The sequence below is a fragment of the Perognathus longimembris genome, chromosome 6 (genome assembly GCF_023159225.1).
Source record: "Perognathus longimembris pacificus isolate PPM17 chromosome 6, ASM2315922v1, whole genome shotgun sequence".
Lineage (NCBI taxonomy): Eukaryota > Metazoa > Chordata > Mammalia > Rodentia > Heteromyidae > Perognathus > Perognathus longimembris.
In genome coordinates, this window is record NC_063166.1 from 18,187,098 (window position 1) to 18,207,111 (window position 20,014).

The window sequence follows — 20,014 nt, forward strand, 5'->3', positions numbered from 1 at the left end:
ATGAAGGTAGGCTGGCTTACTATATTCAAGGAGACTAAAATGGGTCACATCTAAGAAAACGTACCATTCAGTATACTAAAGCAGATACATGCCTGACTAGATTTCATCTAGGGTTGAGCACATTTTGTACCTGAAATCCACCATTTAAAAACTGAGTAAATGAGCTGTCCAAATACATTTTTCCCCTTTTAACAGTTGCTTCCAAAGGTCTCATGAGGACAGTCATTGTAGTTTTCCCCTTCCTCAACTCTTAACAATTTGCGTTTTACTACCTATTGGAGTCATTCTTGCTCTGGGGCTTGCACAAAATTTCATGTTTTGAATAGAGTTAGCCCAATATAATATTGGAGAATTTTAAACTATGTTTAACTGACAGTGACAAGTACATGGTCAAATAAAACTCCACTTTCTTTGTATGTACCTAAATGATCAGTTCCTTTATTTTTTTTTCAAATTTTTATTATCAAACTGATGTACAGAGAGGTTACAGTTTCATACATTAGGCATTGGATACATTTCTTGTACTGTTTGTTACCTTGTCCCTCATACCTCCCACCCTCCTCCCCCTTTCCTTTTCCCCCCATGAGGTATTCAGTTCACTTACACCAAAGTTTTGCAAGTATTGCTTTTGTAGTTGTTTGTCTTTTTTTACCCTGTGTCTCTCAATTTTGGTATTCCCTTTCAATTTCCTAGTTCTAATACCAGTATACACGGTTTCCAATATACTCAGATAAGATTACAGAGATAGTGTATATACAATCACAGGAAGGTGACACAAGAACATCATCAATAATAGAAGCTACAGATACACATGGGACGTTGAAAGTAGTTACAACTGTGATATAACAATTGTTTCCATAACATGGAGTTCATTTCACTTAGCATCATCTTATGTGTTCATAAGGGTATAGCTATTGGGCTCTTGTGACCCTCTGCTATGACTTGCCTAAACCTGTACTAATTATTCCCAATAAGGGAGACCATAGAGTCCATGTTTCTTTGGGTCTGGCTCACTTCACTTAGTATAATTTTTTCCAAGTCCTTCCATTTCCTTACAAATGGGGCAATGTCATCAGTTCCTTTATTTATTTATGCACTTATTTATTTCTGCAGTGCTGGCAGTCAAATCAGAGCCTTGTTCATGTACTCCACCACTGAGCTACATCCCTCGGGCTTCTTTCTATTTTAATAAATTTCCTTCCCTTCCTCTCTTCTGCTATAATCAGCAATTGCTTTTCCTTCAAAATATCCTTAGATTCCTCCGTTCCTCCATTCTTTTTCCTGATTAGTAGCCAATAATCTGTCTTCATCTCAGGACAACACAATCACAAAGCATGACACTATAGAAAATGGGTGAGTGAATTGTTTTCCCTCTTGTGTTAAATCTAGAAATATGCAGGCGTTCCTAGGTATTTCTGAGGGATTCCTGAATGCCTCACACTTACTGAGATATTACCATCTGTGACTGTTCAAGGCCCTCACATAGGGTGCAATAGTTGTATAATACACATCCTCCAGTGTAGTATAAAGCACTCTGAATACAATGCCTAATACAATGTAAATGGTTACTTAGTGTACTACATAAGAGAGAATGACAGAAAAAAGGTCCACAAGAGGTCATTTTTTTCTCTCCATATTAACTGAGTTTACAGAGGAGAAACTTACTGACACAGAAGGCCAATTGCAATGATAAATGAGAACAAGAGCCAGATGCCTGTAATCCTAAGTGCTCAAAAGAGGCTGAGATCTAAGGATCATGGTTGGAAGCTAGCCTGGGAAAAAAAGTCTTCATGAGACTCTGATCTACAATAAGCCACTCAAAATTTCCAAAAGTTGTGCTGTGGCTCAAGAACTAGAGTGCCAGCCTTGAGCACAAAGAGGCTCAAGCCCTGAGTTCAAGTCCCAAGAGTCAAAACCACAAAGGACTTAATTCTGTACCCTCGTTTATATGAACCATGCTGTATTGATGGAAATTAAAAAATGGAGCAGATAATCTCCAGTTAGACCTTTAGAAACATAAGACCTGGGAAGCAGAAAAAGAATCTGTTCTACTACCTACTTAGTCAACTGGCAGACATTTGTGGGAAGTCTACTATGTACCAGTATGGGATACTGAAAGAGGAATGAGACATATATTTTGTCCTCCGAGAGTTAAATGCAGCCTTGAAGGCACATATTTTAAAACATTCAATTAGTATCCTTACCTATTATTACCAAGATCTATACTTGGCTTCATTTTGAAGAGTCATTTAAAGGAGGGAATCATTTTCTAAAAGTTAGACACACCTACTTTCATTATTTTCACTTTCAGCTTATAAAATGCATTCTCATTTGCCATTCTTTTTAATAGCACTAAAGTTTTTCTTTGAGTTGAACTTACTGATGGCCTTTCAGTGGCCTTTCTCTATGAAACCCACAATCCAGGGCTTCTAGTCCCCAATTTAGCCTCTTTAGAGATGCACTGAGAATGGGAAGGCACTTGCTAAGCAAGCTGGGGGCAGAAGTTTTTCCAGATCATTATGTTTCTCATCTTTTCCTCAAATTGTAATCATTGTCTGAGGCTAAAAGGGAACAATTTTTTCTAAGTAATTTACTTATTTCAATATTCAGTGTTTCACAGACAACTCTCCTTGTACACATATTTCATTGCTATGTGCAATGTCTTTCACTAAAAAATTTGATATTGTGATTATAACTGCTGTAAATGAGTTTGGAAATCAGTCACTGATGCTCAGAGGGCATCTCATTAAAGAGATGGAGGCAGGTTCAACCAGGCACAGTTTGTTTGTTTGTTTGTTTTTGCAGGTCCAGGGCTTGAACTCTGGGCCTGAGTGCTGTCCTTGAGTTCCTTCTGCTCAAGGCTAGCACTCTACCACTTGAGCCGCAGTATCACTCCCAATCAGGAACATATTCTTATAGCTGTCAATCAGAAATGCACAGCTGGCATCAGTCAGCATCATCAGGGATAAAAATGGACATCCTAGTTGATTTGGCTCGTTGAAGTTAACTGCAAGTCCATTAAGATGCTCCCATTTCAAAGCACAAGCCTGTAATCCCAACACTTGGTAGAGGCTGAGGTAAGAAGATCATGAGTTGAGGCCACCTGGGCTACAAATGAAATCTGGTATCAAAAAAAAATTTTTTTGTTTTTTTCAAATAGCTTCTCCTGTACAAAGGGTCTTCACTAGACAGTCAGGAAACACTGTTAACATTTCACTAGGCCCTGAAGACTTGAATAACTTCAAGTTTTATAAGCAAGTAGGGTTAAATACTCTGCAACCACATAAAACATAAAAAGAGTCAGGAGAAAACAGAAAGTAAAAAAATAGAACGTGCAGGTTCAGCAATCAATAAGCAATGACTGGCTCGTTCTGTGATTAGTCAGGGTTCTGAATTATTAGTAGTAGTGTAAAGGGCTGTCCCTAAGACACCCTGAAAGGCATCATAGCAAGGTTCAAGTCTCTCTCTAATCTCATCCATAGCTAGTTCCCAGTCCCTGGTAGCAGCCCAGCCCAAAAACATCACTAAGTTAGATTAATAGATAAAAGTATACTGAAGGACCAGTTAGGAAGCTGACAGAGCTGCAAACAGCATGAAGAAGAATTGAGGCATTTTTAACCCAGAACTAAAGATACTACTGATTAACCAGGTAACAAGTAACTCAATTGCTTTTTCAGTCTCTTACTTGCCCTACTCCAACCAGTAAGCCAGTTATGCAGCCCCTCAAGCTGCAGAGCAAATCTAAAAATCTATACATGGCTGTCTGCAGCAACTTTACTATTTCACAGGCAGCAGTCCATGCTGCAACTCCTCATCAGGACCTAGGTCCTGCCCATCTTCCTAAGCTTCTTTCTTCCACCACAGCTTCCTCCATAACCCGCGGCCTACATGCCAACTTGTAGGCCAGAGGGCCTTGGGCACTTTCAGACTGCTAAACCTTTGCCTAGTTCATGTGAAGTGACCCTTCAACCTAGCTTGTCTAAAAACCCTCCCTTGATCTGTTCATTGCCCCACCCAAAGGCACAGTTAGGGTCTTTGGGGATAATGGCAAAGCTCTGTTTCTTCATCTGGATGTGCCTGCAGAGCTAATCCTTTTGTGATTAATTACTAAGATGTACATCTGTGACTTGCACATTGTTATGCATGTGGGATCACCTCATATATACATTGAAATAAGTGAACATGTCCCAATTTTCATGAAACTTTATTCCAAAGAAAAACATATTGTATGAATCAACATCCATAAAAAAAGAGAAGATACCTACACAATGATCAGTGCCTATTTTATATTAATGGTCTGAATATTACTATGTGCCCAAAGAGTTCATATGACTGAACACTGGTTTTACATCCCAGCCAAGCCTTACCCTGGTACATGCAAACCATTAAACATGGAGACAGATCACTCTGGATCAAAATCTACATTTCTTATTCATGATCCTGACAATATGAGAAATCAGATGTTCAACCTTGCCAGTTCAAAACCAAGCCTTTCCCCAGGGGCAAGTCAAGAGGATATGATGAGATTCCCTAACAGGAAGGGTAGGTGACATGTCAAATGTACTGCAATGGAGCACTTCACTGGTGGGACAGTGCTGGCTTACTTCATCTCCTTACATACTATACCACCCTCAGGTATTTTAATGACTACATTATGGATAGATAGCCAACTTCAGTGCCATTATAGCAGACTTTATTCATAACACATATAGATTTATTTGATATTATCAAAAGGGCTTGGGCTGACATTAGTGGTTCATGCCTATAATCCTAGCTACTCCAAAGACTGAGTCCTCAGTTTAAGCCCCAGTATAAGCTGAGAGAGAGAGAGAGAGAGAGAGAGAGAGAACACATTTAGAACCAAAAAAGCTGTTCATTGGAGAACTTTTTAAGAGTTAAAATGTGTCGTAAGGAAGCAGCTATCACGAAATATCGGTTTCCTAAATATGTAGTAGGCGAGGCAGTTTCACTCAACAGAAAGTGGAAAGAATAAGATTTAGTTATTCCAATATCTTTCTCTCATTTGTTACTTGTGAATTCTTATGCATGTCAACTTACCTATCATGGCTATCACAAGAATTAAATGAAATGATGTGCTCAAAAAATTCTTAGCAGGAAATTCATTAAGTTCAGGTAGTAAGACCATAGACAACCAGACTCTTCAACAATTAGAATCATCCATCTATCCTAATAGTGGAAGTATAACCATAGCCAAGTTACTGAAATTCCCTGCCTCAGTTTTCTCATCTGCAAAATAGGAATGATAATAGATCCCACATGGTTCTCAGAAGATTCTTTTAAAGATTAAATTGTTTACTAAATAACTCTCAATAAACATTAGTTATCACTCATCTCTTTAGGGGAAAAAAATCTCTGTATTCTGTTCCATTTTGTCAATATAAAAATGATCAAACCTTTTTAGCTACTGTAAACAAAGGAAGCCATAATTATGCTGCATGCATGAACGAAATGAAGGGTAACTCATGAAAATTTCTAAATACATCTTTTCAGAAGAGAGCACTGTCATGTTCTTTTTCATAGACAAGTCAGAGAGCAGGAAGAAGGGACTTCGGAAGCCACCGTCCTTTAATGCACTCTTCAGAATTATGAAGGTTATTTCCCACATGTCAAAACCTGAGAAGAATCTGCCATTAGTGAAACTGAAAGAAACAGAAGTTGATTTGAAACTGTGGAAACCAAAGCCCCAGAAAAAGAAGACAACTGGGAGGTACTACCTGTGGACCAAGAACACAAAATGTTCCATCACTTTTCTTGGAAAGCCTTTACACAAAGAAAAAGCAAATGAAGTAAAAAAAAGAAAAAAATCATCATAAACTTTAAATGCTTTGTGAGGAGGAAGAAAAATGGACTTAGAGAACTCTGGCCTAAATCATTAAATTGACACACTGAAGTATGAGTATGTGTTTTGAATATCTGTGTGTGTGCCTAAGTGCAAACATGTATGTCTATGTGAAGGTGTGTGATAAGTCTGTATGAGCATCGTGTAAGTGTGTATGCATGTATGTGCATGCATTTCAATGAGCACTACAGCTGAGTGTGTGTAAGTTTGCATGAGTACATGTATATGTATGAGCATGTGAGACAGAGAGAGAGAGAGACAGAGACAGAGAGAGAGAGAGAGAGAGAAATAATCCCATCACTACTGACCTTGGTAGGGATTCGAGCTGTGACAAGGAAGGCTCGGCATGATGTAAGCACCTGTAAGAGAAAAGCAGCAGCATCAGAATCAGTACCAAAAATGCAAAGAGGTACTCTTTACCTACCATAGGCCTCTGTGAATACAAAGAAGCTGAATTAGGAGTTCCGAAATTGAGCAGGGACTGCACATCAACAACCTCACTATCCAAAACTGCCTCTAACTCAGGCAATCCTGATAGAAGCTGGAAGCTGATGAATTTGTTTGATTGACTGATTAATGATTGACTGATTGAAGATTATTTTGATGCTAGAGTCTAATCTCAGGGCTTTGCACTTGCTAGGCAAGTGCTTTGCCACTTGAGCCACATCTCCAGTCCTTTTCACTTCAAGTTATTTTCCAAATAAGATCTTCCTTTTTTGCCCAGGGGCATCCTAACCAGGGTCCTCCTACCTATTCCTCCCATGTAACTGGGATGACAGGTGCTCACCCTCACACATGGCTTGTTCATTGAGATCTGTGGTCTCCTTAATCTTTTCCCAATTCTGGCCTTGGACTTTGATCCTCTGTATCTTCACCTCCCTAGTAGCTAGAATTACAGATGTACATCACCAAACCCAGCACACCAATGAGCTTTTGAAGTTAAGTTTCAAAGGGAGACATTGAAGCATTTCAAGTCCCGATAGAATTGTCTTTACTCGTCTTCCAAAGAACTTGCCTTTCATTAAATTCCTATACAGCAGATGAGACTTTGTACTAATATCAGAATGAAAGGCTTGAACTAAACCTTAGAAATTTTCAAGCCAAAGACACTGAGGCCCAAAATTAAAATACATACATGCATGTGCATGCATGTGTGCATGCATGCAGACACACATAGATCCCAGATCACAGTGCTCAATCCGGGACTTGAACTGCTAATCTAAAACCAGAAAGTGAATCAACAGGTATGCTTAGGTGAGCTGGCTTTGTCCCACACTCTACAATCTCCAAAACCAGACAGAAACTTGAAATGTTTTTTGTTTCTTTATGTCTGTCTGCCTATCACTCATGTTTGAAAACATAGGTGGCCTCTACAGGAGAAAACTCAACTTATGATACAGATGATAAAGGAATGCTGAGATACAAAGGAAAATACATTTTTTTTCCTCCCAATAATAGGAAATAATTCTTGGAAGATATCCCTTTTATCCCTGGCCTGCCTCCCTCTCCCCTCCCCATTTCCTCGTTGTCATGAGGAAAGCAAGCTCTGCTCCACTACATCCTGCCCACCATGACACTCTGCCTCACCACAGGCCCACAGCAATGGGGTCAAGCAACCACTTACAGAAACCTCTGAAACCATGAGCCAAAAGAAATGCTTTCCCTGTCTAAGTTGTTTTTCTCAGACTAATGGAAAAGCTAACACAATAAGCAAACATTTTTTCATACAATGATATACACACTTCTCACAACCATGTTTGCTACCAACTGAGATTCCATGATGACACTCACTCAAGGTCATACTACAGGTTCACTTAGCTCTGCCAACTCTAAACCCTATGTTCTTACATAGATTTCCTGCCTCAGTGTGCTCTCTGCCTCAGCGCCGCAGCTAAAGACTCATAAAAGGAAAGGATATTGCCTAGGGCAGTACACGATTTGGGGTGACTTGCAAAGCTCTCAGCTCAAGGGTAACTTTCTCAACATTCCAAGAGTTCTTTTCTTTTTTTAAATTCTCTCCAAATATAAATATACTTTGAGAGCTGAACTCTCTCATAATCTGTTCTAGCCAATACCTGGCAATACTAACACTACTCAGGAAATTAAGAGTTTGGTCCCTTCTTAGAAAGGGAAGAAAAAAATGGTTACATGAGACACACAGGACTCTAAGCCAGGTCCAACAGTAGAGGGACGGCAGTAATAAAGAGGAATTTAGAAAGGGAGATAAAAGGGAGCAGAGACTGGCATAGGCAGTGTTGTCATTTGCTTAGGACCAGAAAACAGGTAACCAATGACTTCATTATGAGATCAGAACTCATCTCAAAGGATGAAATATCTAGCTTCCCAGAACTAAAGCCCATGCTCCAAAGCACTGCAAGAGTTTTCTATTTCAGTCAGCCCCAGGATCTATGACTCTCTTTCAATCACTGCTTCTCCCCCAGGGAAACAGAAGAAGAAAAGAGAAAATGTTGACAGTCACAATCACAGGCAAGGTAACCAGATTCCCACCCACTCTCACTACTCCTCCTTCCTCATTCACAAAGCACTACCCACACTTCTCTCAGCCAAGATTAACTCTATACTCACTCCCAGTCCTGTCTAAGAACCTCAAGTCCACACATTTCTGCAGAGCCAAATTATAAAGTTCACATGCCAGAAAGGTCTCAATAGCACTTAGTCAAAGACCTAAAACCCCCACACTTGTTATAATCTGAGAGCAGGTCCAGAAAAACTCCACTTCGTGGCAGCTAGTGGCAGAGCCAGGACTAGAAGCTGCAGGCTCTCATTCCCAGTCCATTCTCCTCACTCTCACCTCAGATTAGCAATAAGGGTCAAGGCCAAAGACCCAGATAGGAGCAGCACTCAGGAAAATATACTTAATTCTGATAACATCCCTTCCAAGGAGAATTGCTCCCACCACATCCAGAATCATTTCCAAGCTAATCCTGTCCCATACACTTTTAATAGGTTTGCATAAGTTACCTCATTTACTTCTCATATGACCTGTGGGGTGCTATCATCACCCCCATTTTAAAATGAAGATTATGTAACCTATGTGGGTCACCCAGCAAGCATGTGAAAGCTGGGTTTCTATCCAACAGAGCCTGGCTCTGGAGATGGTATTCCCAGTTACTTACACTGGTTCTCAGATCTCTCCTTGCCAAAGGCCAGATTCCTCAGTATTTCAACTCTTAGAAATACGGATGAGGCAAAGAACTTGCAAGTCAGAAGGAAACAATCAGATGTAAGATCATCATTAGGATGAGGAATGCTTGGGGACCATAAAGAAAAGGTTGAGCTGTCTGTCTACCTGCCTCTTTCCCCTATCATCCATTGGTTTCTCTTACTGTCTCTGTGTGTCTTTGTCTTTGTTTTATATTTATCTACCTGAGCCTAGGAACATCTCTGAGTCTGTATCTTCCCTCACTGGCTCCTCATCCTTCCCCCACACCATTTCTCTCTGCTCTTAAAGCCGCTCTTTCTGCCAAGTCCCTTTCAACTTGCTCAGTCTCCCCTTCTTGGCACCTTCTCATGCCTTCCACTTCCCTTTCTCTATGCAATCACTACAGAGCTTGGGATTTATTTATAAAATTGCAAGAAACACTACACACTAGCCACGGAAGAAAGACAGCATTCCGTATGAGCACCTCATCTGTAATGCACACAATCATGAACAAAACATGAACGAAAAATGACAAGGCACCTTTTGACATCATTATACAATGAGCACATGGGTAATTAAGTGATTACATGGTCCCCGGAGTGAATCTAATTAATACGTCTTAAAAACAAATCCCAAATCCGGTACCCAAATAATAGAAGTGGGGCAGCCATCACCAGCACAAAACAAAGGCTGGCCTTTCTATCTGTTGGTGGGACTTGAGGAGTTAACATCCTCCTCAACCAACCAGGAACATCAGAGGACCTGCCTGACTTTTCCTGACCTGCCCTCCCCCACAATCATCACCACAGGGAGCTTGGGGGGTGGGGGGCAGTGGACAATGGGGACTGGCAGGGTATTAACTGAGATCTGTACATTTAAAACAAGAGAAAGAAAAAGGAAAATTTGTTTATTATCATTCTCCTTTGAGAAAAGACCAATATCTCTACAGATGTGTAGGCAGATGTGTGAATTTCTATGATCATTTCTGTCTCCCTACTGGCAACAATAGGGCTCACAGTCTATGCCCACTCCCTGTTTTAAGTATACAGTGTCCTTCAGAGGCTGGACATAGTCCAAAATAATTTCTTTGAAAAGAGATGCACTGGTAAGGGAGTCTCAGCTTAGAAAGAAGACAGATAAGCCACAAATGTTGTGTGCTTGCTGATTCCCACTTCTGAAAACCAGTTAGAAACCCCAAGGGCACATGAGGGTTCTGAGAAAATTTGTAACATGAGAGCATTGAAAGAGGGTAAATCTTCCAAAGTTGACCCACCTGTTCCCAAGTGGACTACTTGGAAGCAAGGTGAAAAGTGTTACTGGTCCCAGCCAGAAATTTTGCCTCTTGCTTTATCAGTGCAAATTGAACCAATTAATGTGGGAATGATCATATTAGAAGATACCATCAACTCAGTCTCCCAACAATCTGGGTAACTCCAAAACTACCCTAGGATTTATAGCCTTGGCCAAGTGTGGACTCCAGCAGGATAGGGGGAAATCCACAGGAAAACTCAACTCTTCCTGTTTGCCCAGGCGATTTCTAGCCATGATACTAAGCATCCTGAATCCCAGGAAACCAGGAATGTTGATCCCCTTAGTAATTTGGATTTGGTCTCAGGAAACCTTAGATTTAAATTTTCAGTCATTTTCTGCCTGAATAAAAGTTAGTTGACCTCTAATGAGATTAGGATTGTAGTGCTCCTTTGCCTCAAAGGAGCAAACTGAGGTGTCTCAAACAAGAGGGGTTCAAACAAGAATGCACTTCCAGACTGCTACTGTGGTGAAACATTAAGTAAAAGACAAATGGGGACATGGCACAGCACCAAACACGCCTTTGCTAAATACCAGCTCTTCTTATAACTGATATAACAGCATCTTTGATTTGAATTTTAAAATAGTATATTTTTTTGTCACTAGGACAAATGCCACAACGACACTGAGGTAGATCCTAGACTAAAATTCTCTGCTCAATACACATCTTCAACCTTGTGAAATTCTTGTAAAGTTTTAAAAAAAAATGGGGGGAGGGGTCTGAGAGGCAGAACAGTGGTTTATTAGCCAAGGAACCTTAACTGCAAAAGACAAAGTCATTACTTCCTTCCCACCTTTCCCTGTACACTCAGTCTTTCAGGAAGATCTTAGCATGCAACCCACACTTAGAACCTGTATAATGAATTTCCTCTCCCTTTCATTGAAATGCAAGCAGCAGCCCCCTTCCCTCTGAGGCTTCTCCACTCAACTTTCAAATTCAAAATTTCACTCTGAAACATTTCTATTAAAAAAAAAATACTCCCTACTGTTAAAACTTAACAGCTTGGCAGAGAGCCCCTGCATTTTCTTATGGAGATGCTCTATAATGAGGTTTCACTATGGCACCCTCTGGTTGCACACTTACTAAAAACTGAAATAAATACCTGCTCTACCATCTTATCTCCATTGCCTAAAGCTTACTGCTGCGCTTGCAATCCATAAACCCATACCCTGTAAACCCATGTCCTCTCATGCAGATCACTACAAGTGCCATTCCTTTAAAGCTACGTTCTGTATGTCAAACATTCAACAAAAGTCGTATACCCCGAAACAACTTCGAATTTGCAAGCACACTACATGATGAATGCCACTTGATGCTTTCCTCATCTTCAAAACTCTAAGTTCTAAGTACATTATGGATAAGACTTCATTAAAGCAAAACATGTTCCCACCTCTATTTATCCCTCTCGCCTTCCCTCCTTCCTTTCTAGGTAAAGGAAGAGGAGGCAGGTGGTAAGGCACATTTTTCTCACCACTGTGGAGAGTTAAGAGTGGACAGATGCCAAAAGACTTGTTCCAAGGTCACACAGAAAATTGAGCGAGAATGAAATCTCTCTTCCAGCTATGAGCCTCACAATCCCACACACAGCTATGAGTGCCACTATCCTCTCTAGCCAATAAAGTAAGACACTTTACCCAAAAAGAACATCAAAAAAAAAAAAATGCCTCATCACATTAATGTTGCTGGCCCAAAGCCCTTTCAGGATTAGACCTGATAGACAGCTATGGGATGCACTAGCAACAGTGGTGGTGATATCTTGAAAACACAGGGCATACCCAGTGCAAGGTCTGCAAACTACAGCCCACGGACTAAACCCAGTCCCCTATTTTTTATAAATAAATAAAGTTTCATTAACACAGCCATGATCATTATTGATGGCTCACCTCTGGGTATTTTTTTTTCCTACCATAGCAACAGGGTTAAACAAATTCAATAGAGTTTTTATAGTTTACAAAATCAAAAACATATGTAGGAAAAGGTCATCAGCCTTGGGCTTAGTGTCTTAGAGGATGAATTTTTGGGAAAAACTGCTTAGGCTGAAAACTCAAGCTTCAGTATCCACTATACCACACAGGTCAAACGCCCAAACAGTTTCCTTGCCTTGATACCCTCCTCTGAAAAATAATACAAATAACAGTACCTACATTTTACAGAGCTGTTAGTGTTTAATGAGTTTATAGATACATAGTGCTGAAAAGAATTCTGACACATGGAATGTGCCAGAAAATAATGTCTGTAGTTATTATTTATATTTTGATAATAAAATTATGCAACCAGAGTATTATTAAACTGAGAAAAGAAGCATTCAAATTCAGTCCAAGTGACTAAGCTACTAGAAGGACCCACTATGAACAGCTTTACAATGTCTGTGGCTCTAACTTCACCCAAATTCAAAATAATAAGGTAGGACTACAACCCCCAAACACAAGAGACTAAGTCAGCAGGATGGTGTGTTTGGGGGCAGCCTGGGTCTCATGACAACTCCCAAGCCAGCATGATGGGGAGGGAGAGTGGCTGAGACAGGTTTCTAAGTTCCCTCCCTAGACTAAGTCCATGATTTAAACCAACTCTGGAATTCTCCTAGCCCTTTCTCCCTTCCCCCATCTCCCCACCCTTTTTGACTGCATGGACTTCCAGGAATCACAAATCCCTTATAAATGTTTGTTAATAAGACTGAAGTCCCTTGGGCCCCTGCTACCTGAACAACAGATGCTCCTGTGACAGAAGCCAAGATGCTACTGAGGCCAGCTTTCAAGGCTTTTAATTCAAGGGGCCATTTTTGTGCCCTAATACCTGTGCAAATCCTTTTTTGTCACCTGATTACTTCTGTCATTACCCAGAAATGGAATGGTTATCAGCCATCAGACACAATCACTCCATTCTTTCCACCATCCCATGACTGCAACTTGTAAGATATTCTCAAGGCATGAAAGAAAACAACCATGTGAACATGGTACTGCCCCGAAACAACACCAGTTCTTCTTACTATCCCTTTATAGCAGATCCTCTTTTCAAAGTACCAGCTAGAGTCTGTCACACTGATTCTATGAAAGAGACAGAGGAATGACACACTGGTTTTAATGACAACACTCTAGTCCTGATAGCAACTTGAATGGTGTGTGTGTGGGTGTGGGTGTGTGTGTGACAAAGAGAGAGAGAGAGAGAAAGAGAGAGATACACCAAGAATTGAATCAAGGGCTTTGAGCATGTTAGACAAGTAGAGGAGCTTTTAAGATCTCATAACTGTAATTCGCAGAATGAATTCTTAAGTTAAGAAGGAAGACTCATCATATCGCCAGCTCCAGTCTTTCAAAGTGGATGAAAGTTTCATGTTAAGGATTTCACATATGGCAGAGCCTCCATCTAGACCTTTCAGTAGTAATGAAGTAATAAGTGGGAGTGTCTCACAAGCCTGCATGTGGCACACACAATACAAGACCTCCTCCAGCATCATGGTCACATTACATTTACTGGGTTGTTGGGGGATTTTTGCCAGTCCAGGGGCTTGAACTCAGGACCCGGGCACTGTCCCTGGCTTCTTTTTACTCAAGGCCAGCACTCTGCCACTTGAGCCACAGCACCACTTCTGGCTTTTTCTACATATGAGAAAAGGAATCAAACCTAGGGCTTCATGTATGCGAGGCAAGCACTCTACTAGGCCATATTCCCAGCCCCCACATCTATGTTTTAAATGAAGTCACAATAACAGAGTTACAGTAATCTAAGGAATACAGAAAAGGCACAGGACTATAATATTCCTAATGTCCCAATTAATTGATAGTACTTGTCCTGCTTTCCCACTGCAGAGCCAGTTAGTCTCCTCTATAGGTGAGAGATTTCCCAAAACACAAACCTAGCTAAAAACCACTGAGGCATCTAAGGTTGGGTGGATCCTTTTATTTCACTGATGAATGCAGAGACCAGGTTAAAGCATATATCTGTAGCCATTAGGACTCAACCTTTATTTCAAGTAAGAACATTTGAAACAAAAATGAATTTAAAGGAAATGGAGTAGCTGCCATAATCAAAGGGACAAAGAGATCAACTGGGACAGAAACCAAATCCAGTATGGCATAAAATCACAATCCTCAGTAGCTAAGATTTTAGGCCTGAGCCACTGGCACCTGGCCTGCAAAGACCTAAACACCATCATGTTCTTGTTCTGCTAAAGCCCTTCAGTGTTCTGTACCACAAAATCAGTCACTGCCTCCACATTCTCATACAGTTGGTATCAAGCCATTCTGGATGGAAAAACAGGATGATATTCCCAAGGACAGAGCCCTGGCCTACCCTCTTTTTAGATGAAGTCTGGCTGGTATGGAATTCCTGCGCTCAGATCCTCCAGCCTTGGCATCAGGAGCACCATAAACCACCATGCCCTGGCTCTCCCCTCTGCTTTGAGTCATCTCCCCTCTCTTCATTCCTTTACCTTCCGACCTGACTCACACCTATTCCTTCTTCAAGTGCATGCCTGAGGAACAAAGAAGTTCCAGATTGCATTAGATCTCCTTATTACATGCTTTTTACTACACTTGCATGTTTCCTTAAGAATACCTACCACAATTTTAATTCTTGGTGAGACTATATTTATTTCCAATCTCCCCCAACAGGTGCCTAGGAACAAACACTATCTCTGCCCTATTCAAAATTATATTTCTCAGCACCCAAAATAATACTTGATTTTTAAAAAAGGAGAGAGGAGGCCTCAAATCTGTTGAATGAATGAACACAGTAAGTTTCACTGCTCTTCTTTGCCCCATTTCCAACTATTAAAAAAAAATCAGTTTTAGAAGGTACAAAAACTGATACTGTTTGTGAACCTGATTATAAGATTCCATTTTGAGGATGATTTGAGGATGGTAGTTCAAAGCCAGCTACAGCAGGAAAGTCCCTGAGACTCTTTGCTCCAATTAACCAGCAAAAGGTCAGAGTTGAGCTGGTTGCAGGTGACTTATGCCTGTAATCCTAGCTACTAAGAAGGGTGAGATCTGAGGATCATGGTTTGAAGCCAGCCCAGGCAGGAAGTCTATAAGAATCTTATCTCCAATTTACCACAAAAAGTCAGGAAGAGAGCTGTGGCTCAAGTAATAGGGTTCCAGCCTTGAACAAAAGAGCAAAGAGATGATGTCCTGGCCCTGAGTTCAAGCCTCAGTACTGGCACCAAAACAAGATAAACAAAAATTTCAGTTCTGCCTTCTTTCCCATTACCTATCACATAATTGACCCATCTGTCCTATTTATAGTCACATCCTTTAAGGAAAGTACCTGGAAATTTGTTGTTTCAGCTTACTTCAACCCATTTCAAACAGATCAACTAGCTAATCCCCAAATCATCTTCCAAAATAGAGAAACAGAACAAGAAAAAGATCAGTGGAGGAAAAGTACCAAGTCTTAAGTGCTACATCCCTGCCTTTTGCCTATTAAACTAATTTGTAGAGAAAGAGAGCATTCTCACTCAAGTCTTTTTGCAGCTCCCAGATGCAAAAATCATTTCAACAAAGGATTTCAGATATTGGGTGCATTAAATTCACAAAGGTAAGTTATTTATAAAAGGTGGATCAAGGTACAGATAAGGCAAGTTTTATGACATTGAGAAATTATCAAAATAGAAACTGGTGGATCATGCCTGAAAAAAAAGGAACTGATGCCTCATGCCTGCAATTCTAGCTACTCAGTAGGTTGAGGTCTGAAGAATGCAGTTCCAAGCCAGCTTGAGAAAAAAATCCTGTTGGGCGCACACATGTGCGTGTGCGTGTGCATGCGTGTAGCAGTATTGGTGGCTTGAACTCAGGGCCTGTGAGCTGCCCCTTAGGATTTTACTGAAGACTGGTGTTCTATCACTTGAGCCACAGCTCTACTTCTGGATTCTGGGTGGTTAATTGGAGATAAGAGTCTCACAGTTTCCCACTGCAATCTTCAGATCTCAGCTTCCTGACTAGCTAGGATTACAGGCATGAGCCACCAGCACCCTGGCCCATGAGACAGTACCCAGACCCTGAATTCAAGCCCCAGTATCACCATAAAAAAATAAGATAATAAAATAATAATCACATATTATTTTAGTGGCAACTAGTAAGTATTTAAACACAATTTTTAATACCAGGGCACACTCAGAGCAAAGGTAAGGGGAGAAACAGCATTTCTTAAATTGAGCATGTTTTTCATTCTTGAAGCTTCAGGTAAATGAGATTAGCTATGAGAAGTGTTTTTGTTCAGGGAACATAGAAACATCATTCATCTAGTGAAGGCATTAAGTATCCTGCAAAGAGGCCAAATGTTTCCCGATAAATGTTAGGCCAAACTCTAGCCTTTGCATAATGGGAGGAAGTGAAAAGTTGAGTTTCGGCACTATCACTGCACTCCAGACACACTCGGCACAGCTGCGCCTCCTCCTCCCTGCTCGCTCGGCAGCAGCAAACTGTAAGTTATCCCCTTTTCTTTACTGCCACAGATCCTTCACAAGCTCTCCCCCTCTGAATCAGAAACCGACTGGGGGCCGCATCCTGGCATCAAAATCACTTCCTAGCCTGGGGTAGGGGACGTTCTCCCTTTTTATTTCTAAAATCGTTAACTTCCCTTCCCAACACAGCACACTGTGTGTGGGTACATCATCCTTGGCCCTGCTGCTTTTGAGCTAATGTATCTACCCACAGGAGCTCAGTTCCAACACCCTCCTTTAAGGGTGCTGGTTTCCAGCAAAAGATTGGTCAGCTAGCAAAGGTATCAATCAGCCAAACCTGGTAGCCCTACATTCTTCCAGGTCTCCTTTCCCTAAAGCTTTCCTCATAAACTCCCCATCGTCTTGGTTCCAAGTCCCAATATGGGGTCCTCTTGAGAGTAGATAGGAGAACAATGGAGGCTCTTTGTAGAACAGGACTCAAAGAAGAGCCTGAAACCAGAGTGATCTTAAGAGACTGAGTGGGGACAGGGTGACACCAGGGGCTATGACTGTGTACTTCTCTATCTCTTGTGAGCATGAGTTTCAATTGTCGGAATTCTTCTTTCCTGCTCAAGCTGGCTTCGAACCGTAATCCTCAGATCTCAGCCTCCTACATAGCTAGGATTACAGGCATACACACACACATACACACACTCAGAACACAGACACACACACAATATGTATACTCCCTTTGAAACGTACATGTTTATCATAGTCACATTTTGTCATTAAATATTTATTATTATTTTACTTAATTATTCAACAAATAATTATTGAGTGTAGGCTTGGTACTAGATATCATAACTGTCATTAAATATTTAAGTAATTAATCTATTTATTCAACAAATAACTGTTGAGTGCTTTCTAGTGCTAGACACTAAGAGAAAAAAAGACATATAGCCCTATCTTCAAGCAGCTCATATTCTACTTGTCAATGATAGTGCCATAAACAGAAATACAATATTGATGGAAACAAAGGAGTATTTGCTGAGTAGCAGATGAGGAGACCTGGTGGTAGGTGCATTTTTAAGTAATTGGGTGAGATCTTATATTGAAATCTCAGATATGAGTGGTCCAAGCACAGGGAACAGTGCTTGAAAAGGCTCTGAGGTTATCGTGTATTGATGTAAAGAAGACTAAAGTAAAGCCAATGTGACTTGAAGACGGAAAGTAAGCATTGGTGAGGTCAGAGGGGCAATAAGTAGGGGTAAGACTGGGGTGGGATAAGAGGAGCTCTGGGGTTTGTGAGGCCTGGCAGGACACTGTCCAAACTTGGCTCTGACTAGAGGAGCAGGAGCAGAGAATCCACTCAGGAGGCAGCTTCTGTGACTTCCAAAAGAGGTAGTTGTTAGCCTACAGGAGGCAGTGGGGAAGGTGAAAGTTGTTGGAACTCTAGAAATATGTTGGTGATGGAGCTCACATGCTTTTAATGATACAGGGCTTTGCCCAAGGTAACCGTTGGGTCTGTGCCCATGAAACATATAACTGTTCAAGACAACTTGGGATAAAGTGAACTTCTAGATTGTTCCAGGTGGTATGTTACATTTAATAAGTGTTAGCTAGTAAAGCAAGGGGGTCTTTAGGAGAAAGGGGCAACATAAAAGCAAAGAACCGGTTCTAGACTTTCCCAAGTGTTGTTCTGAAGATGATCAAATCAAGGGCTTACTTGATGGGGAAATAATGATCTTTTGGGGGCAAACAATGCTTCCTTGCCCAGCCACCACCTTGTGCTTCAGTAGTGTCAAATGGACATTTAAAGGGCAATAATAGACAACCAGAGACTATTTAAATTTTAAGTAATAAGAGACTATTTAAATTTTAAGTAATAAACTTAGGAAGGAGGATGATGGGGATGTCCTTTTGCTTTTCTCAGTTCCTGTAAAATAGGGCTCTTTCATAGAACTTTCTAAAAATCTTGTATATATATAAATTCTGTTACTAAAGCTATAACTATAAGTGTCTTCAAATAAGCACACGGAACATGAACAGGGTAACAGTGAATTTTGTATCTACTTTCTTTTTTTTAATTTTTTGTAATTTATTAATTAAACAAAAATTTTTTGACAAGGTGTTGTGCAAAACGGGTTCAGTTACATAGTAGGGCAGTGTGTACATTTCCTGTGATATCTTACACCCTGATTTTCTTTCCCTTCCCTATGTCAGTTAGACATACATACAATACCCAATGTACCAAGAACATATACAGTATCCACGTGGCCTACGCCAAAGAAAATTCGCCTAGGGCTTTAAATGTAATGTTGACATTAGACAACATGTCAACAGAAGTCTTATATGAACGTACATACATAGCTTTTGAGCTACTGTAATCCACTGAGAGGTCAATTTTTGACCTTTATATGTTGAGTAGTTGTTTGGTTTTGGTTACATAATGTTGGGTCGCTGACCCAATCCGGTGGGAAATACCATTTGACAAGCAGTTTTTGGTTTCATAGACCTGGTCTCTACTGTCTCTCCGTCACCCCATCTTAACAGTCATATATCAGGGAGATGATGCCTCTTTGTTTTCTGTGTTCTAGGCTTGTCTCGCTCAACATTATTTGTTCAAGTTCTGACCATTTCCCTGAGAATAACAACATTTCACCATTCCTAATCGCTATGTAGTATTCCATTGAGTATAGGTACCATATTTTTTGGATCCATTCATCTGTGGAGGGGCATCTGGGTTGATTCCATATTTTGGCTATTGTGAATTGTGCAGCGATAAACATGGAAGTGCACATGTCTTTTTGATAACTTGGGACCTACTGTTCAGGATAGATGCCTGGGAGTGGTATGGCTGGGTCATAGGGTAGGTCAATATTGAGCTTTTTTGAGAAACCTCCATACTGTTCTCCAAAGTGGTTGTACTAATTTGCGCTCCCACCAACAATGGAGAAGGGTTCCTCTTTCACCAGACCCCCTCCAGCATTTGTTGTTGCCTGAGTTCAGAGTATAGGCCATTCTAACTGGAATGAGGTGGTATCTCAGGGTTGTTTTTATTTGCATTTCCTTTACTACCAGGGATGTTGAACATTTCCTCATGTTTCTTTGCCATTTTTATCTCTTCTCTTGTGAAGTCTCTCTTTAGCTCCTTTGCCCATTTCCTAAATGGTTTAATGGGCTTGGAGGGGCTTAGTTTTTTGAGTTCTCTGTAAATGACAGATATTAGGCCTTTGTCTGTTGCTGTGCTGGTAAAGATCCTTTCCCATATGGTTGGCTGTCTTTCTGTTTTGGTGGCTATGT

The 20,014-nt window shown here is 40.7% G+C and overlaps 1 protein-coding gene across 5 annotated transcripts in view; it reads right to left on the reverse strand.

Moving 5' to 3' along the window:
* Window positions 1-20,014, reverse strand: part of Carmil1 (capping protein regulator and myosin 1 linker 1) — a 285,478-nt gene that overhangs the window by 155,604 nt on the left and 109,860 nt on the right. For all 5 annotated transcript variants that reach the window (XR_007211220.1, XM_048348358.1, XM_048348357.1 and 2 more), the window contains one exon: window positions 6,169-6,219. Coding sequence is in view for 4 of the 5 variants with exons in the window: in XM_048348358.1 (XP_048204315.1) it covers window positions 6,169-6,219 (51 nt within the window). In the remaining variant the exon portion in view is untranslated. The remainder of the gene's footprint in view (window positions 1-6,168; window positions 6,220-20,014) is intronic.